Below are 25,980 nucleotides of genomic sequence, written 5' to 3'. Positions count from 1 at the left end.
GTGGCCGAGAGGGCTGCTCTGCCGGGCGCCGCTGACATTGGAACTTAGAAAACTTCCCGGGGCAGGACCCCGGTATGGGCCCCCCCAATATTTTTTATAAGTCGGCGCCCCTGGGCATCAGATCCCCTTCCCTTCCCTCCCCACCCATCCCGAGAATGAGTTTCTTGGCTGGTGAATTGGAGGAGGTTTTCTGTGGATGCCCAGAGGGTGCTAGTAATGACAAGGAGGCAACTTTGAAAGGTGTTGAGGATATAAAAGGTATTAGAGTGGTGTATTGCCTGCAAGGTGTGATGAGGAGCAACCAGGTTTTAGCAGCTGCTAGAATTCAAATGTTTTATGCCATGGGGTGCACAGTAGTAATGGATTGCAGCTTTGCAGGGAGACAGTATGGGGAATGTTTAAGGAGGACTGTGATCTGTGGCAGCAGATTCCCTACCTCCCGCCCCTGGGTTCCTGGTCGTAGGCAAAGCTTGAAATAACTTGAGGAATGCAGAGATTTGGTCAGATATGGTGGTTAAGATATAGTTTGGGATTGATTAGGTTAAGGTTACCCAACATCCCTGTTTCCCGGGGGCAGTCTCCAGATTTACAAATCAGTCCTCATGCAAAATCCATTGAAGTTGAAAAGTACCCCCGGATTCATTGAAAAAAATCTGGTAACCTTAGATTAGGTATGTGTATGAGAGAGAGTGTGTGTACACAAGAGAGCAAGTAAGTAGTCTCACTCCTAGTCTTGGTAGGTTTGACAGCTCCCATTTCCTAAAACAATGGAATAAGACTGTGGATATTTAGATACCAGTAGATAGCTTGAATCACAAGTCTGCCTTTTGAGAAAGAATCTGGCTTTAGGGGACACATATGGGAAAAGGCAAAGAGCATGTGCTGTCATCACAGCAAATCACCAAAGGATATGCATTCTTAGATCATTCATCTGGCACTCTCTTAGATTGCTTTTCTCCCTATCAGTAGTGACTGTTAGTACCCCCCAAGCCCCCTCCCTCAAATACTACAGTCTTCCCCTTTAGCTGAAGGGTGTGAGCATTGAGGTTACCTAAACAAATCTGCAGTCTATCTTTCCCCTGTCTTGTTTCCCTTTTTCCTTATTTGATGGTGAATTAGATTGGGAAATAAGTAAGCTATAGCTTATAGCATTTCTACCAAGTCTTCTGTCCAAGAAGAGGTGGTTGTGTGACAATATTGGAGAAAAGCACCTTCTCAATTTCTCCATTAAAAAAAATCTATGGAACAAATGAATGTGGTGTTGGAGGTATTCCAGTTATTCCAGTTTTGACTGCTAAGGTTAAAAGACAGGAATTTCTGAGCTGTTCTCAGCTGCTTGTGTGAACCCCATTTTAAGAAGCAGTGTAAGTGCCACATCACCTCAACTATTTTTTCTGTAATGTTCTCAAACTAGTTTCTGATAAAGCCAGTAACAAAGAGAACTTCCAGTGCTTTTTATTTTCCACAGTTACAAACACAGCTGGGTGTCTCAACAGACAAAATGAAAAGGGACTAACAAGCTATCATCTGCTTTACATTTAGATTCTGTTCCCTTGCCTCCTCCCTCCAGATGGATTGTTCGGCAGTGTTTCAGAGTTTAAAAACTTAGAATTGGTTTTATAGATTTATTTAAAGGGCAGACTTACTCCTTTTTGCTGCTGCTGTTTGTGTTGGTTTAAGTTTTTAAATCTTTTATGCCATATTCCAAGACTGAAGAGAGATCAGATTTAGTTTTGCAAATGATTGTCAATACCAGAATAATTAGTAGTTCTTAATAAGTGTAATTAGTCTTAGTTACACTAATTATTTCTCCAACAAAATTTTGTAAGAAAAATGTGTCTGAAAAATGCAAATATCTCAATCACATCACTCCAAATTCAAGAAATTCAACTTCCTCCCCCCATTCCTTGTTCCCAGTCTAAAGTAAACTTAGTTGTGTAACTGCATCCATTTTCTCTTCAGAGTGGTAAGGTAAAGGTAAAGGTACCCCTGCTCGTACGGGCCAGTCTTGACAGACTCTGGGGTTGTGCGCTCATCTCACTCTATAGGCCGGGAGCCAGCGCTGTCCGCAGACACTTCCGGGTCACGTGGCCAGCGTGACGAAGCTGCTCTGGTGAGCCAGAGCCGCACATGGAAACGCCGTTTACCTTCCCGCTAGTAAGCGGTCCCTATTTATCTACTTGCACCCGGGGGTGCTTTCGAACTGCTAGGTTGGCAGGCGCTGGGACCGAGCAACGGGAGCGCACCCTGCCGCAGGGATTGAGGTTTAACCCACAGCGCCACCCGCGTCCCTGAGCGTGGTAGGTAGGGGCAAAACTAGGCTTTATTTCAGCCAGGTCAAAGACCCAGTTTGGTACACACACAGGCTGGGAGCCTCAATGGTGCCCCTCTTGAGCCTTCACCCCGGCAAAAAAATGTGACTAGCCAGCCCGTCCGCCCTGTAGTTACAGCTCTGTGGTAGGCATATCCCACCATCACTTTGCAGTAGTCTGTCAGTATATCTTTTCGTACACTTTAAACTAGATTCATTTAAATCCTAATCTGGTTTGGATATTTAAAGCAAAAGGGGCATGTGGATGAAGGAAACTTTAATTCTCACAAAAGTGCACCACTTACCGGTACTTCCTTATAGCCTCTGAACCCAGGTGCTTTTTGCCAAGCCATGTTCTCTGGTATCAGACCTTAAAGGGTGTGTGTGTCAGGATAGTCAGTTACATACAGAAGAGGGTTTATATCACCTGTGTTCCTTTCTTCTCTGTTTAAAGAAAAAATCACATCCACCCCCTGCTTTATCAAGGAATGCTGCAGGCATAGGTTGAAAGAAATAAGCCTGCTGACTGTCCTATTCAAATGTTTTTTTTAAAAAAACTAGATTAATACAAAATTCAGATGGGGTGATGCAAAATTCCTACAGTCTTAAACATGGATGTTTTGAGAAGAAGGGTTTGTTTTTAAAAGGGAGAGAAGGAATCAGAAGTCCTGGGTTATAGGCACTGTGCTATGTGCATCTTGTACCGGTAATATTTCCACAAGCTATAGTTACTGATTAGATATTTGTGTTCTGAGGTGGTAGAGGAGTGTCTCTTAATCCAACTGTGTGTTGCTGAGGTTCCTGCTGAGTTTCCTGGTGTGAACAATAGAAAGCAAAAAACCCCTTTTATTGAATGCAGCGAAGGGGTATAATTTGACATGCAGAATAGTCACTGGTCTAGTTTTCATTCAGAGCAAGTTGTACTAGTGCTTGCTGATAATAATAATTGAGCCAGTGTTTCAGAGAAGAATGTTTATGGGGAAATAAGAGGAGGAAAGAAACTGTCCCACCTTCACAAAAGAAGAGATTTTATCCCCCCACATACATCACTGCCCACTGTTCGGTAGTGTTTATCTCATAGTGGGGATTTGCATGGCTTTCACAAAATGCTGATAGAACTGGTGTGGAATTGAGCCTGAACACTAAGTTCAGAACTGCTGTTTTAGATCGCTGTGCTTCAGCAAATGCAGAAACTGGCACACTGGCTCCCTTGGTCAGCATCAGAACTCAAGGCATACATCCGTGTGTTCTAATTTCAAAGCAGTAGGTCATAGGAGTTGCATTTCATATAAGATGAGTGTCAGGCTGCCATTAAGGAGACCATAGCTGTCAACCTTTCCTTTTTCTTGCAAGGAATCCTATTCAGAATAAGGGAATTTCCCTTAAAAAAGGGGGAAAGTTGCCAGCTGTGTAAGGAGACAGCATTTCTGAAGAGTTAAGGTTAACTTCCATATAACCATATATGGATCCAAATGGCAGGTGATGTTGAAATGTAGATTTGTCTTAGTTTACTGGTTTTCCTTAGTGTGCAGATCGCTTTCATATCAACTTTCCAGATATTGTCTCAAGTAGCTTCAACTTACAATACTGGTATTCCACACAAGTATTCTGTGATCTTGGTGACTTAATTTTGGGTATAATTTCCAAGTTTCAAAAAGGTGAGGGTGAGAGGAACATTTTAATGCTGACTAGCTATATTTCTTCAAGCATTTGCTTCCTCTATGACTGGGGATGGTGGTTGAATTTTAAACTTTATAGGCAGACAGAAGCTGTTGAGGATTTAAAGCATCTCTGTTAAGCTGAAGTAAATTGTGAGCATAGCCCCACAATACACTAGTTTCAGTTTTCCATTTTATGTTTAAGGTAAAGTTTAAGCCACATGGCTATTACCCAGGGATAAGCTTGTACGTGATTGCAAACTATGAGTACATACTTGACAGAATGCTAATGCTGAAGGCTGAGTAGCTTTTTGTCTTGGGGCAGTATTGGAGTTGCATGCTCCTTGGTTATGTGCTTGAGATGCAGTTTTTAGACAGCCTGAAGTCTGCATACATACTGAAGGTGGAAATGCTGTGGTTTAGAAAAGTTATTTAAGGCTCTCTGCAACCCTGCATCCTTTTGGTAATGAAAGACTTGTTATTGCCCAAAGTCTGAATTGTTGCAATAGACTACAAAAAAAATGGGTACAGCTGATTTTGTCAAATCTTAAACTATTTACTTATACTAAAAAGTCTACCAGTCTGGGGTACAAAACTTGCCAGACATTCCAGGAATGCAGTGACCCTTGCTCTCTATTGCTAATGCAGTTTTAAATATGTGTAAACATAAATGAGTCTGAAAATCTTAAGGTTTCATATATGTGCATTAGAAACTGCTAGAGGTTACATAACAGGAAGGGTTTAATAACAAGTTTTGCCTGTTAGCAACCAGAGGGGCCTGTTGAGCACAATACAGAAATTCATTTCTGCAAGAGGAATTGGCCATCAGCCATAGGTGAAGGTGCAAATCTATTGCCCTGGGCGATCAAAGTGAGACAGGCTTGCTTTGCTCGAATACTGAGTCATCTTATGCTAGGTTGTGGGCATGTTTAAGTATTGGGTGTGGCACTCTCTCGTTCACCGTATTTTCAATATAATGCAGCCACCACTAAATGTTGGTTTTACACGACTAGCAAACCTAGCTGTAGATCTTGGTCATTAAATTGAATTCTGGCATTTGCTTATTATAATATTTCTTTTAAAATTTGAAATTTTTGCACATGAAGGAAGTACAGGTCAGCTGGTAGAACCTGTGGACAGAGCAACTTAACTAGGTACAATCACATCATAAAATATAAACTTCACTTTGCATGGTATCTGATAGTTTCTACAGAAGTTTGTTCAAGTCAAGTTTTTTTAGCTCTTACAGATGAAAAGTAAAGCCAAAAAGGAGTCCCTGTGAGGTATTTGATAGTGTGTTGGCTTAGAAGCCCCATCTTTTACATACCCATGGATATATCTCTATTTTTCATGCTGCTAAGAAGGTGGCATAGCGAGGCATTATTGCCCAAACTTCTTGCTCTCCACCTTTAGAAATATGTTCCAACCTTTTTCTTAATATTCCAGTCTGGGTTTTTTAAGATAATTTTATTTCTGAACCATTGACTTTTCTGCATGATCACAAACATTCACAAAATATGTTTTGGAAGGATATTGTAAAATACTTGTGATCTTGTACATTTTCTCAGAGCATGTGAACTTTTGAAAATAATTACATCCCTTTCATCATTTAGGTGATGTGCCACTCCTGAACATGTGCATTATTTCCCACAATAGTCCACATATTCCCTTCCCCTAAGCTGTTAGTGCTGAATAACTTTCAGAACTGTCCAGACTGGTTTGCAGAATTTAGAATGTGTTTAAGATAAAACAAGTGACTTTCTGATAGTTTGCTTAGCTTGTTTGACAGAGGTGAGTACCGGTAATTGCACTTCCAAGCTGTGGAAAGCGGGAGAAATTAGCATGGATTTTCAAAATGTAGAGGCATCTCTGCTCTTGCTCTCAAAATCCAGAATCTTGTAGTCAAACTGGCATACTGCTTGGCTATAAGAGATCTCCAGCTCACCATGTGGTTGTGGAAATCTGTATTTCTACTTATTACCAGAATAGTTGCTGGTTGACAATTCTGTGTTACCTGTTCTCAGTGTGGAGCTTTTCTCCTAGTCTGCTTTTTATAAGACATAAAATATTTCATTTAGAGGAGCATCTGGGAATCAAGGCTGCTTTAGCATCAATCTTGCATGATGAGCTATCTTTCAAGACCATATGGAAAGCCTACTACAGTGGTTTCAGAGTTACTGTGAAAGGAGACCTTCTTCAGCGTATCAGGATTACATTTCTGTGCTAAGGCCACATATGGCAACTTCCTGTTGGGGGAGGGTGGGGAGAGAACTCGCAGTCAGGTGATGAGTTGGAAATATTTCCTAAGGCTCATCATGTGCCAATATAATACAATTTTGGTTAGTGCTGACCACATTGTATAAACTGCTAATGCTTGTTTGTTGAAAAACAAATAGGTCATTGACTGAATACAAAGGAATGTTTTCCCTAGCCTGTCTTTAAACTTTAAACACAGTGTGTTTTTGGGTTGAGTAAATGCTGTTGAAAGGCTCTTTGGTCAAGCATATGTCTAAACAGACCTTCATAATAGAGCAGACCAGAGCTTTCCAAACTGTGTGTCATGACACGTTAGTGTGTCGGCTGCAGCGTGTAGCTGTGTTGCGTGAACGCTCCCAGGGCAGGAAAGGGGTTAGTTTAACCTCTGGTTTGCTAGTAAAACTGTGTTTCTGTGTTGCGAAATGATGCATATCTAAAAAGTGTTTTACCTGAAGTTTGGAAAGCTCTGAAGGAGACAGTGCTGCAGGATACTAGAAGGAGTCTTCTTGCAGCATGCTTGATTGTAATTTCTAGAGGCTAATAGCCACTGCTGGGAATAACATTTTCCAGCTAGGAAGAAGTAGCCCACTATAAAACTTTCTACATTAACACTTGTTTCTCATGTTTTCCCAGTTTTGGCATAAAGCATGTTTCCACTGCGAGGTCTGCAAGATGACTCTCAACATGAAAAACTACAAGGGCTATGAGAAGAAGCCGTATTGCAATGCGTAAGTTGCTGGTGTTCACATTACTTTGCCCTTCTACTCTGTAAAGCTGGTTGTGTATAGCTGCAAGTGAAAAGTATATTTCAAGGGGCTGTATGTATCTGGAAATCTCAATGCAATTTAGTTGTTGAATGTGGCAGGCAAGAGACACAAGGAAAGAAGCTGAGCTGATACCTGTGGAGGTATTAATCCTAATTAGTCCATCCTTTCAAAGTATCCTTCTAAACCCTTGTCAGTGACTCTGAGAGAATAGAATTTGTTATTCATTAGGAAGCTAGTACCAACAGCATGATAGGTGACCTATTTTATTTTTCAAAAATTCTGAACTTTATCCTGACAAATTCCAGTGTGGTATACAATAATAAAAATACAGTAGTATAAACGTCATATCCCACATCCTTCATTACAAAATGAAACTATAGCACAGGGGAGGGGAGTCTCCAGTCCAGATCTGGCCTGCAGTTGGACTTATTCTGGCCCTCTCTGGCTCCTCTCACCCATCACTTCTTCAGGTGGGAGCTGTATTTCCTCCCCCATCAGCTGTTTCATGTTAAACAGCTGATCTGTGCAATCAGCTTAGCTGGGGGAAAGGGGAAGAGGGAACAGAAAGAAAGGGAGAGTGTACCATTGCATTGGGAGGTAGGGGAGAGACTTTCTTTGCAACCTCCTTTGCAAGATGTGAATTTGCAACTTCTTCCTGTGCAAGGAGATCTGCTGTAGGAAGAAACTCTAGCTACATGAAGACTCGAGCTTGCACTTTGCTAATGTGCAAAAAGTTCTCCATACATTTTGCAATTGTTTACATGCAATTTTTGGGGTGTAATTTCATTTTGAAGTTTGAGACTTTGAATAGTTGTAAGGCAAGGTTTGCTGTTCAGCTGTACATTGTATTCTTCTGGGATTGCTGAACTTTTTTGACAGGTAAAAGGAAAGCTTTCGTTCTTACAAGATTGGTTTTTTAAAAGTCTTTGGAGAAAGGGGAGGATGTAACCTGAGTGCAGTTACTGAGAATTTAACATATGTGTCTTAACACGGGAAGTAGAATTTAACCTGTGTGAGAGTGTCAGTGATGTATGATTATCTATAGATCTGGCTTTGCCCACTATTGAAATGTGGCCTCTGACAGCTTTTCACTGGGGTAATGTGGCCCTCCATCCCAAAAAGTTCCTCCTTTCTTGCTGTAAAGCAAGTAGAGGCAAGGCAATAAAACTAACTTAAGGCCTGGCCATATCAATATGTCCTAACATGGCACCGAAGGGATTGCAACAGTGACACAGTCCACAAAGTGATGTGCTCGGTGCTAGAACGTTGGTAATTTTAAGCATAGATGGATAATGCAAAAGTCATGGGATAGCAAGAAGGATATATGGGTTAACTAGTGGCCGTGATTCAAGAAAAGCTCTGAAAGCAGCAAGTATTTCAGAAGAGGACATGAAAGGGAAAGATCAACAGTGCCAATAGCAAAAGAACAGGAAGATGAAAATCTTCAAAACTAAGTTTGCAGTGGAAAGTAATGGAGATCATAAAAAGAGATGGCATGAAAATATTTGGGTCAAGAAAGCTGCTTCAGAAGCTTTCTGAAAAGGCTTGGGGAGGGGGAAGACTTGGGAGCAAGTCAGGGTTAGGAATTTTTGGAAAGGAGTAGAAGTTATACATAAGTGCAGGCGAAAGTATGTGGCAAGATTCTGTTCAGGAAAGTTGCCTCCAACCATTTTGAGGCTGCCCCCACACCACAGCCCATCCCGTTCAGCAAATTCCCTTGAGTCCCTGTGTTGCATGCGTGGGTAGCGGGGACTGCCAGATGTAGGAGGTGGTGGGAAGTAGATTTCCACCAGTCCCATTAGCACACTTAACTCTGGATCCAGCCCAGAATAACCACATCATCTGGTCCAAAGATGAAAGCGAGATGAGAATATTGTTAAGAAGTGACAGATACATTTAAGAAACAAACAGAACATGTGATTAGCCGCAGTGGTTTGCTATTATAAACATGGGTTTGAGTAAAGCCTGTGAAAATGGTGACTGCCCGCAACCCTTGACCCATGTCTGTTACTTGACATTCTCAAGAGGTGGAAAAATTAATTTCCCCCTTCAGCTTCTATAAGACCCACTCAGTTGTAACAAATAGAATGAAGCTGTGCTTTACCAGCAGCTTTGGCTCATTTAGACAGATCTAAATGCTTGGGAAAGCCTCATTTCCAGTGTTTTTGCTTATGCTTCCAACCGCCGCTTCTGTCTGGAGATATGGGATACTTTACTTTAGTTCGCAACTGGTCTCCTGATCAAGACAGGTGCTGTCTTCCCCAGGACAATTGCCATGCTCCTGGTTGTATCACTAATAGTCAAGATGTCTGCAAGGTGACCTCCTCTCCTCCAGTTCATCACCTCCAAACCTCGGTTTTCCATTCAGCCTGTTATGCCCATGAAGGTAGCTTAGACTATGCTAAAACTTTGTTCTTGCCTCATTCTTCTTGTTGAAAACTTCAGCAGCACTGGGTGGGAAATTTGAGTATTTAGATAGAGCAGCAGAGTACGGAGTTGTCACTTTATGGGCAGCAATTCAGGAAGTGTGTATGTGGGATAGAACTTCAAGAGAGGCTTTAAGGGCACCCAGAATCCATGTCCAGAGCAAGGATATTTTAAGAGGTGGGGTGCTACTGGGTTTTTCTGAGCTTAGTTGTACCACATGCTACATTCAGCATCCGTCAAGAGAGGTAACATGAATTGTTTATTCCTATGGTTCTAGATTCAGGTAGGTAGCAGTGTTGATCTGACGCAGTCAAAATATATTTTAAAAAATAAAAAAATTGTCCAGTAGCACCCTAGAGACTGTTGCAGGAATTTATGTATAGGTTGGGGGGGGTTGCCCCTCCAGCAGATATCATGCACATGTAGCCCACTACCAAAATCAGCACAATCGCTTTTGTGACTTTTGTGATTTGTCCCCACGAAACACTTCATCACAGTTTCTTCCTATCTATTCAAAGGGCCTTTGCTGCACGATACCAAATGTAACAATTCACTGATAAATGTATCTATGTACTGGCTCACTGGGAAAACTTCAGAAATTCATAGAGACATGTGAGCTCAGCAACTCAGCAGCCCCTCTGCCTGAGTGATAATCCCTGGCATCCTAATACCTGAGTGCCAGTCAGGTAGCCATTCCAGAAATAACAAACCCAGATGAAGACAAAATTGTGTGATTAACTTGGCTGGGAAACAGGGAAATGTAAATATCTTTTTTGTTACACTTGATGGGTGTTTGGTGGAGGGCAAGGAGAACCATGGGGCAGGGTCCAGGATGCTAAGATTACTGCCACCAGACCTCCCCTTTCATGATGTAACCGTGATGTATGAGTGATGTAGTTTGGGGGGTGTAATATGGGGATTAGCAGCTAATAAAAGTTTGGGGGCTCTTTTGTTTGGGGCTTCCATCTTGTTCCACCTTATGGCAGGTGGGAGTCCTGTCACTACAGTCTTCAATAAAGACCAAGCCTACTGGTTGCTGTTTTGCTCTGGTATTCCTGGCTGGTGTCCTTGTTTTTTTGTCCAAGGGAGCCTTCAGATTTCTCCATTAACAAGACCAACAAAGTTTGTTCTTGGTATAAGCTTTCGTGTGCATGCACACGAAAGCTTATAGCAAGAACAAACTTTGTTGGTCTCTAAGGTGCTACTGGGCAATTTTTATTTTTATTTTTATTTTTTTGTTTATTCCTATCAATCTTTTGGTTAAAAAACAAAACAAAAAGCTTCACAACTACGGTTCAAACTTTAATGGAAAATATGATTAGGTTTCTGATTAGGTCTGCAGTATTTAATTGATTAAAAACACTTTGTTATTGATCAGGCAGCAGAATTAAAAGTATTGTAATAGAAGTAGTGAAAAAATATAGGTTGTAAATGCCATCTTAGAAGAAATGACCCCTTTTTCTTCTCACAAGAAGAAATGACCCCTTTTTCTTCTCACTCTTCTAAGATGGTTGCTGTTGTGACATGCATATACACTATTTAAAACACTGTTTTTCTTAACTCTTTTAATGCATATGCTTGTTTCTTCCTATTTAGTGAAACGGCATATGACTAATTTACCTAGGATTTCTTTGACTAGGTATATTCCTCAGGTATGTGAGGGCAAGATTGAAAATAGACAGATACTGTATATTCTCAAAAGTTTGAGATTCAGAGATAAGGAATTGCCCTTCTTTTAATTAGTGCTCATCTTTCCCTATACTCATCTCCTCTTCAGACACACTGTTCCTTACCAAAGTGCAGAATTTTGCCAAATATAAAACACTAGATTTTATATAAAGTGTGTAAAATAGCAGTTTGAGACCAAACCCCCAATATATGTACTCTTTGGCATAATATTTGGGGGGTGGGGGGATTCCAACTATGGTCAGTGCTGACAGAGTCTTGTACAAGGCCCTCCTTTCTAAACATCCGCCATAAAAAGTGGAATTGTACAATGAATGTCCTATCATTTTCTGTGGAGTGGGGAGGGAAAAGGCCACGTTTATGCTGGCAGGAGTAAGCTTGCTTTTTCAAACATGTCCAATACAGGCTTTCTTCTGTCCGTGCTCTGGCTTCCTGCCAGGCCGTAAGCTTATTTCTCAGTCAGAGCAGTAGGAAGAAGGCTGGGCTTCCTCTTTGCTGCCTTGATGCCATACGGCAATCTGAACATAACCTTCCAATGGCGCCTTTGCTGTGTGGTTTTGCCCTCTGAGGCTTTCCTTCATCAATGAGGTGGGGTGAACAGGGCATGTTTGCTCTGATCTCAAGGGCTTACTTCCTAGCATCTTCTGTCAATAGTGTCTTTGAAAAGCTAGATTGAATGATATACCCTGTTAGCCCCACTTTTACAGAGTTAGTGTAGCATATAAAGATAGAGCCATGAATTGGTAAGCTCCTGATTTGACTGTTGCCACTTCGGTGAATTAATTAGTATTTCTCTGACCCCTATCTGTAATATAGGGATAATTCTGGCTTACTTTACTGGGTTAATGTAAGGATTACAACAAAAATTAAAATACACTGATCAAAAAACTGTATAAGCTTGACTCGGGCTTCCAGTAATGGAATTTTGCATGGTTTTACATTGTTACCTCACTCTTCTTTGAGTGAGCTCAGAGGTGGTAATGCATGGATGTGGGCTAGCCCCCCTTGTCTTCACAACTCTGTGAGGTAACTGGCCCAAGGTTGTGTAACTGCCTGTGTGTAACTGGCCCAAGGTTACCTAGTTAACTTCATGGCTGTGTGGGCATGTGAACTCCTTGGACAATGCTGACTCAGAACTCTCCCATCTCTAATTTTTCCATTTGAGAGATTGTATAATTCTCTCTTCTTCAGTTCAAGGATTCTTAATGTATGAAAAGAAACATCCTGCAGCAGCTCAGTTCCATTTGCCCTCCCCCCTTCAAGCTAAGACTGATTCAAGTGTGAAGGGGAAACTTCCACAAGCTAACATTATATCTAGCTTCTCCTATTATGCTAGTGCAGTCCTAGCATAAAATGAAAGCATCATGTCCAAAGTGTTGACTATTAAGACACAAAAATGCCATGCCCTCAGATTTTTTCAGTAATTGAGTTTTATGTGACTTCATGTATACAATACTTCAGCTTTCTAGCTGTTTTGGAAGTACCTTAATTTGGAATAAATGGCTCACCCCAGTTTTGATTTCAAGACAAACAAATGTTCTGTTTTAGGTGTCATTTTACTAAGGGGGTTGGGTTACGTACATGCTGTATTGATTACATTTAAATATGCAAACCTCTGAAGGGCGTGTTAGTATAAAAGTTACTACTTGTGATGGAAGAAAACACCTCCTTTAAAACTTTGGTTTTTTGTGACCCAGAACTAATGTAGTTTCTGTAAAAAGTGTGTTTATAATTCCACTGATCAAAATGGGCCTCTGCTGGTTTGCTAGAGAAGGCTGCAGGCTGGAGTCTGTTCCTGTTGCGATGCAGCTATGTCATAGGATCAAGTAGGCTAGGTTTTTGCGGTTTTGACTAGTTATAATACAGTAGTGGGGAGGGGTGTAAAATCTGGCTCTTCATTTCTCACATACATTTACTTCAGAAACAAAACATACCTTGTCACTAGTAAATGCCTCATGATATTCTACAGAGCAACAATGCACACTATTGCATAAAAGCACACTTCATTCTCTACATCTCCAGTTTACTAGTAAGAAGAGGAAAGTTCAGAACAGAACATGATTTTTCTGCACAGAAGCAGCAAAGTTTCCTAGAGTTCTGGAACAGGCTATTGTCCGTCCACACTAAAAGGAAGTGGGTGCTGTTAATGAATTGCTTGAGTGTGGTGATTCTGGAAGGCTCACTTATGTACACCCCACTGAGCAGACCTCTTTATTTCTTGAAATGCTGTAGAATAGATGGCAGGAAGTGAGTGGCCTAGTTGCACAGTTATTTCCTCTTCCCCCTGCTTGGAAGGAAGGTGCAGCACTCCTTTCTGCAGAGCAGCTGCTTTAAAACGGTTTTTGTCTGTTTATTTGTTGCGACTTTTACTGGATGAATTAATACTATTGGATGACTACATTTCCGTGTTTCTTTCAGTAGCATCTATTTCTTGTTTCTCTGTTTTGGGAAACTAATATATGTGGTTCCTTTTAGTAGAAGTGATTTATTATCGCCATGGAGGGGGGGAAATGCATGACTGGTCTCTTTTGTTGCTGTTCTGGTGGGTCAACACACCACCCATATACTTTATCATCATTCTTAGACTCCATGTGGCTGTCCCCATGTCCTTCCCTCTGTTTTGCAGTTATAATTGCACACAGGAAGTCAAATGCTGTGGTGCTCTTTAAGATCAGCACTTTGAGGTCTTTGCTCTCTTTGGGGGCATGTTCAAAGCATTTGTTTTATAATCCTCAACTGTCTAGTGCTATTTCTCTGATCTGAATATTGCAGCTTTTTTATTTGCATCCCTGTTGCTCTTAAAAATGGCACTGTACTGGGGAGATCTCATTACTCTGTTGTGCTGCTGGAGTGCTAATGTTTGATGAATGCTATTGCCTGATGAATGAATAACTATTATTCAATTAGCCCCTGTCATTTGGAAGAAACCATCCCAGAAGTGATCTTCTGTTTAGTTCCGTACTAGCTTTGCTGAGAATCCAGTCTCTTTCTTCCATCAGCTATCGCTTGGCAGCAACCATTACATCAGACTGTAGTAGAGAAGGTGCAGAGCCACTCTATCAGTACAGTGGACCCTCAGGTTATGTTACCTTCAGGTAATGTAACTTTAGGGTTGCGAACGCGGCAAACTTCCAGGTTTTGCCCTATGCGCAGAAGCGCTATATCGCACCGCGCACATGCACAAACAGCATGTATGACTTGAAATTGATTCTCACTAGAAATCAATATGGGAATTGTTCTGTTGCTGGTGGTGAATAAAGGATACTTTCATTTCTAACTCAGGAAGGAAATGAATGATTCCCAAACTGAATCAGAATCTATGATTGAATTGTATGGAACTTGCAGGATGTTAAGGTTGTCAAAGACTGTCTCCTGAGCTGTATACGGGTCTTTCTGGAAAACTACGGCGTTTTAACACACATGTTTAGTTAAGAGTGACTATTTGAAATCTCTCCATTCATGAATCTGTGCTCCAAGTTAATCTGCTGTATTATTTATTGGATTTATATTGTACCCCCCTTCCAAATCAACCTCATAGCCTGCTTTTTCAGTTCTTGAAAGCTTTTTCTCAGAAATTGCAAGCCTTCATACAAATGTCACATTTTGCAATGCATGATGCTAATGATTTGCTTTCAGTAGAGTAGGAAGATATTTTAAATAGCTGTCACTTACCTATTGTGTCTGCTTCTAGGTAGCTGTAAAAAACTTGTCATATTTTCCAGTTTTGTTTTCCCCTTTAAATACATATCTTCCAGTATACAACCCAATGTCACATCTACACCTCCAAAGTATTATAGGATGTGTGGTGTCAAGTATTTGGTCAGCAATCAGCATGCTTCCCACCTGTTACTTTGTTTTCTTTCAACCCCTGCTTTGGAGCTTGCCTTCAAGAACTTAGGACAATGGATGATATTATTATTTATTTGACTTATTAGTTGCTTTTTTGCAACTTACAAAGGAGTTGCTGGTAGCACAGTATTATATGAACTAAGACTGATCACAAGCACCTGCAGTAAAGATAAAGGTGGAAATGGAAGAACTTTCATATTTAATTTTTTATCTAAAAGCTTTCTAAAGTTTCATGTGGAAATACATTTTAGTAATGACGGTCGAAGTGCATCACATTTTTAGAAAAGGCCTTGAACTTTTTGCATTGTTGTTAAGCCCCTCTACCCAACTTAACATATTTTCCCCAAATTTTGCACACTGTCAGATTAATTTTCTCCATTAAAGAGTTCCTCCTCAGTGTTCTGAAATGTGTGCAAGCCAGTTTGTGACTTAAGGAATTAATACAGTACAGTGGTACCTCGGGTTAAGTACTTAATTTGTTCCGGAGGTCCGTTCTTAACCTGAAACTGTTCTTAACCTGAAGCACCACTTTAGCTAATGGGGCCTCCTGCTGCTGCTGCACTGCTGGAGCACGATTTCTGTTCTCATCCTGAAGCAAAGTTCTTAACCTGAAGCACTATTTCTGGGTTAGCGGAGTGTGTAACCTGAAGCGTATGTAACCCGAGGTACCACTGTACTGGGAATTTTCTCTTTACTACCTTTTGATACATTATAAAAGTGTGCCAGTTTCACCTCTTTATCTTGTGGGGGGGGAATGTAGGTATACTTTCATAACTAGCTTACTCAATAGAAAGTGAGCAATACAAATCCCCCCCCCCGCGCCCCTTGCTACGAGGTAGCAAGAAGTACAATCTACAAAGGCTGAAGGTGGACATTTGGTAAGTGATAGCAGATGATAGGGGAGGGTTTTGGTTTTTTTAGGAATGGCATAAGTATGGAAGTGAAGGCCACATTTGTTTGGTAGAACTAAGAGGTAGGAGCCACAAAAATGGCTTATGTTATTGGAGACCACGTCACTTGCTAATTAAAACGTTTAAAATAACTGCAGTGCATTTACTGCAGTTCTTGTGTCTTGAGTTCTTGTGCAGATGAGATTTGCTTCTGCCTTATTCTAAGCATTTGTATTTATGCTAGCTATTCAAGAGTTACGTGGCCACTCTTATTCATATTATGAAGGAGAATCCAAACTTTTCCTCCTTTACACTTGGACTTATTTTCTGTCTCTTGCTTAATAATTATGGTAGCAATATACATTTTCCACAGAGCAGATTTCAACAACTGGTTCTGCCAAAATAACTTGCTGCTGTTCACTTGGGCCTCTTACTGAAAGTGGCTGGTTTTGGGTTTCCCCCCAAATATTTAGTCTTCTGGTCCTGATTCCAAAAATTCATTGCTAATGTCAGTACTTAAGTATCTTTTGAGAAAATGAAATCTATGTGGACATGCTGCATTTAGTAAGAAAGTATCTTTGCTGTAGTCTAGCTCATAGGTAGACAAACTAAGGCCCGGGGGCCGGATCCAGCCCAATCGCCTTCTCAATCCAGCCCGCAGACGGTCTGGGAATCAGCGTGTTTTTACATAAGTAGAATGTGTCCTTTTATTTAAACTGCATGTCTGGGTTATTTGTGGGTGTGCCTGGGGTTTTTACATGAGTAGAATGTGTGCTTTTGTTTAAAATGCATCTCTGGGTTATTTGTGGGGCATAGGAATTTGTGTCCCCCCCCATCAAAATATAGTCTGGCCCCCCACAAGGTCTGAGGGACAGTGGACCAGCCTCCTGCTGAAAAAGTTGGCTGACCCCTGCTCTAGCTGTTAGGTCAACCACTGACAATGTTCCTACTGCAAGGATGAATTTCCACAGTGACTGTTCACTGTTAAATCCATTACGCTGTCACGTGGATTCAAGTAGTGATTCCAAACAACCCTGCAATATGTGAAACATTTAGCATTCAGAATAATTTTTTAAATTATGAGCTAGTATCAGACCCTTACCCTTATTGTTTCCTTCAGTAGTTTATGGGACTATGCCAACCTGATATGTACAGGAAACAATTAAATGCTGGTGAAACTGGGTGTTTTTGATGCAGAAGTTATTTAGAGAATAGAAAACTAAGTTTAAACATGAATGTTTTAATTCCTGATTCTGATAAGCCAAGTCTGTGGTTGTGAGATTTTCCCTTGCATTACACTGCAAATACTCTTGAACTGCAATTATTGGCAGCGATACTAGGATTTCAAGTACCAACTCCAGAACTGAATTGTACATCTCTTTAGAATGCTAACAGATCTCTTTGGGGAGTTTGTGTGTTTGCCTGTTGGTTTGGTTTTTTAAAAAAATTCTTCTGCACCAAAACTCGTGGCCACTACTGGGAACCCCCTTCTGGAACACAAGCACTGGAAGTGGTTGCCATGGCAAGCTAAGAAATTTGGCTCTTCATAGCAGCAGCATAAAGCTCACTGCACAACCATAAATGTTCCAGTGTGTCTGTCTATAGTCTATATCTTTAGTAAGTTTTTTAAAAAAACAAAACAGGTTTGAATGAACATCTGGTAGCTGTCTTCCATAGAATCTTTTCTCATTGACAAGCAAATACTGACAGTTACAATGTCCTGATGAAACCTACATTTCCTCTCTTATTTGTCCCTTTTACTCTGTTATTGCTGGCTTCTGCGGTATCTTGCTACCCAACAAACAATGAATGGTAGCTAGACTTCAGCAGCCACCCTTCCACCTACGCCACAAATAATATTTAATTTTAAAGTACAAAAATGCATATTGAGGATAACCAGATGAATATAAGAATTAAAATACACTTTAACCATATCCACCACTTAGACTTGTTAATTATAAATACACTGTGTATGATCAGGACTTCTCTCAACCTAGAAATGTATTTGCACCAAATGTATTAAGACTAGCTGTGGCCATAAGCATTAATATAAGAGCCTGCACCACCCAAAATGTATATCCCTGCCAGCTCCCAGGAAGTGCTGCTTGGATTAACTACTGCCAATTAGACAGGGACTAAAAGGTTACCTTAATTTTATCTAACTGAAATATAAACCAAATATAACCTAAAATATAAATGGCTAGAAGATGGGTCTGTGTGCCAGCTTTGATTGTTTCTTGCAGAGTTGATGTTTGTGGTGCAGTACACTATGCAAACTCAGTATCATACCGCCTGGCCCTGTCAAGACACATGTTCAGATTTAGGCTTGGAATTGGTTCAAGAGGAGCAATTTCTCAAGCCTCTTAATACTACGCTTACTGCAGACCCTGCACGTTGCTTTAACTGTTGGCAATTAAAAAAAAAAAAAAATTCAGATGCCTTGCTTCCACCTTCCCCTCTGTCGCATCTGAAGCAGGATATGAATGCAAGAGCACTCTACTTGCATTCCTCAGCAACTAGCACTCCCATATGCCACCTCCAATCCTAGTGGTAGTACACAGCATTACAACATAGAAGAGTTCTGCTGCAGATTCACGAAAAGGGAGAGCTAGACATCTGGCTGTTTTTGGCAGCAGATGCAGGTTTAACTTCAAATTTGGCCCTAAGCTAATTGGAGCAGAGAAGTGACAAGGATTCAAAATGGCAGCCTTCTGTCCACATGATGATCCTGCTCTTCAGGGATTTCAGCTTGGGTTCCTAGCAATCTCGTTACACTGTATTACAAGATTGCCTTGAAAGGGATTCAGAATTGCAAAATCACTTAGCATTTTTATGCTCTCATTAATCGAAAAGGAAAAGTGAAAACCATATCTAACTCTAATCCACATACTGTATTGAGGTGCTATCTTAATTCATTCATTGGCAATTATTCTTTGAAATACTATTTCTGTTCCATACTACATATTGGGGCACTGAGTGAGAGTGGTTTGCTACAAGGCTGTAGCTGAAGAACTAAAACCTAAATCTTCAAGGTCTAATGCTCTTATGTGGGCTCAAGCTAGCTATCCCTCCTGTTCTGTGACGATACTGTGTGTGTACGCAGAATATCTCGCTGCTCTAAGCGGGTTAACCTGAATTGGGATTAAGGGGAATTTTGGGGGTTTATATTTTAGGGCAAACATAGGAACTGCATATTTCTTGCTCATGCATTAGTCTTGTCAGGTTTGCAGGCTAGGAGATGGTCTTCAAGCAGGCAGGCTGCTTTCTGTTTCACCAGTACTCAGAATCGCAGTGCATTGTCAGACAGCCCTTAAATTAAGGCACATTTTCCACTTTTTTTAAAAAAAGGGTGGTTTTCTGTTCCCCTTCCTATTTTCTCCCTTCAGGATTAGACCTCTCCATAGATCTTATTGAATAGCATTTAGCTGTCACAGTTTCACTTCTTTTCTCTCTTCCTCTTTCACCTTTTAATATGTGGGATGTAATACCCTTAGCTAGGTGGTCCCTTCTGTGTCATGTCACCCACTGTAATCTACCGCTGATGTCCTTAAATTGCACAAGAGGGGGCCATTCCCCTCTCCTTCCCAGAAATAACAGCATGGCCTGGAATTGTATACTTTGTACCCCACAACTTGTGGGGAGGGGAGTGCTGGTACTGAGCATTCAGTTGCTTGCTGCTTGCTTATTTTGTAAGCACAGTTAAACATATACTCATTCTTAATTGGTCTTTCTGAGTAGTCAGTTCTATTTTTAACCCTGAATTTCCTGCCTTTCTGCTACATTGTGCTCACAGGTTATTTTTCATCCTTGCTGTGGCTAGTGGCTTATCTTTGTGTGGTATTGGTGGATAATACTGTGATGTTCTGCAGCTTTGCAAAGGTGTGGTATAGAGGTCTGTGTGTGCATAAACTTGAATGTAATAAAATCCAGTGAGTGCTTTGAAATCAGAAAGGGCCGGGGGGCTCTCTGCTCCTGGAGTATTTAACTTCTAATGGGTTGATCCAGAGTGTTAAAAGTGGAGGTTATCCAATGAGCGGAGGCTAATTCTCGTCACAAGAATATAGTGGAACTTTATATGCCAAGAAAGCAAAACTGACAGTGATCATGAAGGGGATGGGAAAAGCAAGTGATTGGCTGTTTCATCGGTATGGCTCAAAGACAGATGAGATTCACAGAGCCAAACAGTTCTATGTAGACTGCAGTTTAAAAGGCCTCTGAACTTTGCATCAAGGTAACCCAAATGTTGTGGTGCAAAAGAATTGTGAATATTTGTAGATCCTTGCTTGTTTTATTTTGCTAGATGTAAAAAGGGTGCTAAAACCTCTGCTCCTTAGGAACTGGAATCGTGTTCATGTGGTCATAAATTCACCAATCACTGGCCGCATTTTCAAACTTTACACGTAAGGGCTAGAAATTTGCTTTTAAAGAAAATGAGCCCTGAGCTAAAGATTCTGCAACAAATAACTTTGCATTTCTGCAGGCATGTTCTTCTAAGTGGTTTTGATTGGCTACAATGCCTTCTAGGTTGGAGAACCTTTATTTTTGTGCAATGAAGGCACAAAAATTGTCCAACTATGTAGATGTAGGCCAAATAACAACCATTAATTTCCCCAAATTACTGTAGTTGCAAGATCTCGCTATTCTTTTTTTTTTGTGGTTGTGTGCTCATTTAAGTCAAGGTTGTGGGGCATTAAGTATGCAGAAACAACCACAGTATACCCACATGTAACATCCTTCTACTTTCTGAATTTTTAGCAGACTGATGCTGACTTTGCAATCATGGCTAAATGTTCTGCATAAGACAGCTAGGTTCCCCAGAAGAAAACAACAATTAGAAGTCAAACCAGAAATAATTTTATTAAATATATTTCAAGATAACAATTTGGATTAACATAATAATAAAGAATTAACATGCCAGTTACTACAAGCAGTGAGACACAACGTAACCAGACACTGGAAACACCTTTCTGGCACAATGATAGACAGTTGATACAAAGCAGTTTGGGAAACAGCCCTCCTTGAAAGATTAACAAATAAACTATGGTTGACTTGTGGGCAGATCAAGAAAAATGGCTTTACACTGTATGGTGTAATTTCATAACATATCCCAGTATTCCAGAAAATAAACAACCCATCAGCATTTGGCTTAGTCTGGTTCACCTAAATTTTAACTTAAACATAAATTATTACCTTCTGTTTGAACCCCCTTCCCACATTCATCAAAATACCAATGATTTATATTGTTTCATTGGTAACATAAGAGGAAAAACACAACCACAGGGGCTCCTGATTAGGTGTTTAGCTATGTAATGTTGAATGTTATCTGTTACCTCTGTTGTATCCTCTTTCCCTTTTGATTTTGTTTAATCAATTCATGAACCAAGAATCTATACATTGACCACTAATAATGAACCATACATTGTAGATATTACTGCAGATTTATTGTGCTATTTTTGTGATATACAGATAACATGAGAAGACTTGGTCTATTCATTTGTATTATTTATCATTCCTATGATCCTTTTAAATAAAATCCAACAAAAAGTTGTTCCAGAAAATCTAGGTTCCTCACAGTACAGTGGCACAAATATGTGCCCCACTGCTAAGAAGGAGGAAAATGCTATGAAAGCGAAATTTATGGATTAAAGTTTGAAATGTATCCCTTATTTGCCAAGCACCTTAGATATATATGAAACAGGTCCCCTGTTGAGCTCTCTGATTTGTTGGCTCTTCTGGAGGAAGAATCACATGATAGTTTTATGCTCATGGAAGCTAAATTCATGATACTGTAGTAGCTTAGCCTTATGCACATCTTCAGTGGTTTTGCACATAGAGCCCCCTCTGAATTCATGGACCAATGCTTAACTTAGCTACCAAACAGCAGGGATTAGGGAAGCATTACAGGTTGTTTGACAAATTTTGACTGGCCTGATTTGTCTCAGTTGCCCCCAGCTACTTTTACACTTGCCTCTTAAGGTAGGCAATGGACAATTGCATCTAAATTTGGATATATTTAAATGAGCTAAATTGTGGGGAAAGGCATAAGTACAAAACCTGCCAACTAAGAGTATAGTTTTCACAAGGTATCTGTGCAGGAATACATTTTATCTGCTCTTACTTCCTTCCCTACGCCCTGGATTTTGGTACACTGTAGCTGAGCCAATTCAGTGATGTCACAGAAGCTACGTCAAAATTTTCCTTTAGGTTTTTGCGTTATTCCTATCAATCTTCCACAGTACTAAAGACAGTTGCAGTATAGCAGCATCCATTATATTAGGTGGACAGAGGCACCTTGAACAGCTGAGTAAAATCCACAATTGGTCTTTTTAGGAGCAAGATCATAGTGACACAAACTGGGGAGGGGCAGATGATATGTATAGAGACTGTGCTGGTGTTGGTTTCATCTAATCTGGCCAAACCAGGTTAAGAATGATTCCTTTTTAACACAGCCTATTTTTTTCCCCTCTTTGCAGACACTACCCAAAGCAGTCCTTCACTATGGTGGCAGACACTCCAGAAAACCTGCGCCTTAAACAGCAGAGCGAGCTTCAGAGTCAAGTAAGGCTATAAAAGTTTCTTCACATGTTGCCTACTGCTATATTCTCTCAGTTACAGTATTTTCCTCAGTGGTCTTCTGGAAACAGCACCCAAAGAGGATGTGTGTACCGTATATTCAACCTCTTTTAAAAATAGAACTCTCTCCTTAGCTGTCAGAAAGGAAAACTACTAAAATATTGCCTGAGGAAATGAAATTATCAAAGCTGAAATGAAATTAACAAGCTCTGACAAGCATCCCCCCTACAAACAGATGATATTTATGATACAATAATTGATGGACAAGAATTTGAAGCGCCAATAAAGAAGAAGCAGCAGCAGCTGAGGAATCAATCTGAGACTTGCAGATTAAAATGTACCCAATAAAACCGCTCAGTGAAAAAGTGCAGGCTGCAAGTGTGCAGTAATTAGGTGAGCAAATAAGTTGTGGTGTAGCACACAAGCCAAGCACTCTAGAATATTATAGTCAAGATGGGGATAAGATGAAGGCGGAGCAGTATGGCCAGAAATTAAGTGGCATTGGGGGATGAGATCAATGAGTTTCATACCCTGAACAAAGTACTGGCTGCCATAGTCAACTCTGAGGACTACAGGACACAAATTATTTTTCACATAGCACTCTCTATCATGATCATAATGGCACCTCAGGATGCATCTCATCCTTTAGCCTTCGCGTAAGTGGGTAGACAAATAATCTGCTGCACAGGTTTGTTGGAAGGCTGGGCAAATGATTGGAAAGCTCTTTGCCTGCCGGAAGTGCCAGAGAAGGTTACTAGTGCAAGAATAGAATCTGGGATGTTGTACATTGTGTATAACATCAGTGAGGGACCTTTAGCTCATGGGCCTAATTAGTGCTAATTTGGCCCATGAAGCCGCTTCCCCCAAACTGCATGTACCTGATGTTATATGTGATGTCAGGTGTGGGGCAGGTAAGTATGCAGCTGCAAAGGAACTATCAAGAGCATACTTTCAGTTTCCGATGGTTCCTTGGCAAAGCAGAAAACCCTGATTGATCAGCTGGTCAATGCTCACAGTGAGCCCCATTTGCAGATACAGTTTGAATTCAAACCATGCCTGCAAACAGTTTTCTCTGTGGATCAGTTTTGAAGCCATCTTTGTAAATCTGCAGAGCAAAATGTCCGTTTATAGGCATACTTTGAATCTCAACCAGTGCTTGCTGTCGGTGGCAGTCAACTAATTGTCTGGATAGTGAACCCAGTTCCCTGGTGCATAGTATGCTTAGTGACCTTTAGTCGAGGAGGAGTGGGCAGGGTGCATAGAATACCTACTTGGTAGAGGAGGGAAACATTCTTCCCTGTGAGTGGGTGACAACAACCGCCTAAAAGAAAAGCACTTATCCTGGAATGTCCAACTAGAGGGTGCTGCTTGGTGCTTTAAAAATTAATAGTGACAGTTTATTATTGGTATCTCTCCCTCTGAGGGGTGTGATAATTTATCCTGTCCCATGCCCTACTTGACTAGGAATTGTTATGAGCCACAAGAAACATTGGATAGCTTGAAGTGGGGGGAAACATGTTGTGTTGAAGCTTTTAATGTGATCCTGCTACAGAATTTGATGCTTAGATATGATGGTGTGAGATTGTAGATTCTCTTGATATATCTGCACACAAATATATCTTGTCCTTCTTTGTAATTGTTTCAATGCTATTTTTTTTTTGGTCTAGATTGCTCGGTATTTGGGAATTTGTATGCTACTCTAACTTAGGGTTCAGTCAACCATTAGGGCAGTGATTGCCAACCAGTTGTCATGTGAATAGCTTTGGAGGGGGTGGTTGAAATGGCAGGCACTTCTTCACTGGTAAATAGGCCTTTCAGAGGGGGTGCACAGTGTGTAATTAAGAGAGATGGACAAAGAAAGAGATTCGTGTGGCTTGTGTGGTTTGTATGAGTAACTGAGAAGGCGGTATACCGTATATGTGGTCTGTGAGAGGGAGAGGTGCATATGTGAAGTGCATTAATGTATGAGAGAGAAATACATGTGTGTGCTGTGATCAACATGTATCCTGGTACAGTCAAACCTCGGTTCCTGAATGGCTCCGTTTTGGAACGTTTCAGCTCCCGAACGCTGAAAACCTGAAAGTACAGTGGTACCTCGGGTTACAGACGCTTCAGGTTACAGATTCCATTAACCCAGAGATATTACCTCGGGTTAAGAACTTTGCTTCAGGATGAGAACAGAAATCGTGCAGCGGCAGCGCAGTGGCAGCAGGAGGCCCCATTAGCTAAAGTGGTGCTTCAGGTTAAGAACAGTTTCGGGTTAAGAACAGACCTCCAGGACGAATTAAGTTCTTAACTCAAGGTACCACTGTAAATGCTCTGGTTTTCGAGCACTTTTCGGAAGCCAAACATCCGACGCAGCTTCCACTTGAGTACAGGAAGCTCTTGCAACCAATTGGTAGCCATGCCTCGGTTGTCAGGCATTTCGGAAGCCGAACGGCCATCCAGAACAGTTTGACAAGTGAGGTTTGACTGTACAGTCGTACCTTGGATCCTGAATGCCTTGGTACTCAGATGTTTTGGCTCCCAAATGCCGCAAACCTGGAAGTGGGTGTTGCGGTTTGCGAACATTCTTTGGAACCCGAACATCCAGCGGGGCTTCCGCACCTTCCGATATCAGAAGCTGCACTTTGGTTTCCAAACATTTTGGAAGTCAAATGGACTTCCGGAATGGATTCCATTTGACTTCCAAGGTACAACTGTACTAAAGAAAGCTCCCTGTTGGATGGCAACTGTGTGTATCTGTGTAATGTATGACCCCCACAGTCAGGACCAACAGGACATAGGTGACTTCCCACAGCAATCATGATATTTTCTGGGGGCAGTGGAGTAATCAAGCACCTATGACTTTTGCTCTTAAGTTGTGTTATGCCACATCCCCATGGCAGCCATTTTGTGACCAGTGCCCACAGCACCGTCTCAAAATTCAGAACATGTCTACTGCTTCAAAAAGGACGGCAGACCCTTTATTAGGCGAAGTTAAATAAATAGGGTTCCACAATGGCTTAGGTAGGTTGTTTTTCTTCAGCTGCTTAATCTCTCCCTTGTCATTTTCAATCCCTGACTGGATTTCTTTCCCCAAAATCGCTGGTTTTCTTATCTTAACCTTGATCTCAAAGTCATCTGAAAGAGGGTCACACAGTGCCATGTTTAGCAGAGGTAGCAGACATTCTACCTAAATGCTATTGATTGTGGATTGCAATCAGGAGGTCTTTCAGCAGTTTGTGTGTGTTTTAATGCTGAAGTTCTTGAGGTGTTACTTTTTGTGCAGCTGTACTTTTTGGAATGGTCTTGCTCTGGGTTCCTCTAGCTAGAAATCCTCTTTGCTGAGCCCACATTTTTGTACTGAGGCAGGTAATCTGACTTCTAAGGTGGGAATGTTGTTGTTTCTTATACCACTTACTTGCTAAAATGGTTTCTAAGCAGTTATAAAAATATATCAGCCCACAATCAAAATATGCAATAAAACCATTTTATTAAAACATTGAAAACATTCATAATAAAATGCACAATAAAACCTGCTAAAATAGCAATTAAAATAATTAGATCAGGGTGTTCAGGTC

At 40.9% G+C, this 25,980-nt stretch overlaps 1 protein-coding gene across 1 annotated transcript in view; it reads left to right on the top strand.

Annotated features, from left to right (window-relative positions):
* The window catches only part of LASP1 (LIM and SH3 protein 1), a 52,470-nt gene that overhangs the window by 6,816 nt on the left and 19,674 nt on the right, over nucleotides 1-25,980 (top strand). Inside the window, exons 2-3 of the mRNA XM_083470265.1 lie at nucleotides 6,859-6,953; nucleotides 22,318-22,402. Of these exons, the coding sequence (XP_083326391.1) occupies nucleotides 6,859-6,953; nucleotides 22,318-22,402 (180 nt within the window). The remainder of the gene's footprint in view (nucleotides 1-6,858; nucleotides 6,954-22,317; nucleotides 22,403-25,980) is intronic.

The sequence above is a fragment of the Podarcis liolepis genome (assembly GCF_965112155.1).
Source record: "Podarcis liolepis genome assembly, chromosome: 13".
Classification (NCBI taxonomy): Eukaryota; Metazoa; Chordata; class Lepidosauria; order Squamata; family Lacertidae; genus Podarcis; species Podarcis liolepis.
The sequence above is the reverse complement of the archived record's forward strand: the minus strand, read 5'-3'. Positions and strand labels throughout refer to the sequence as shown.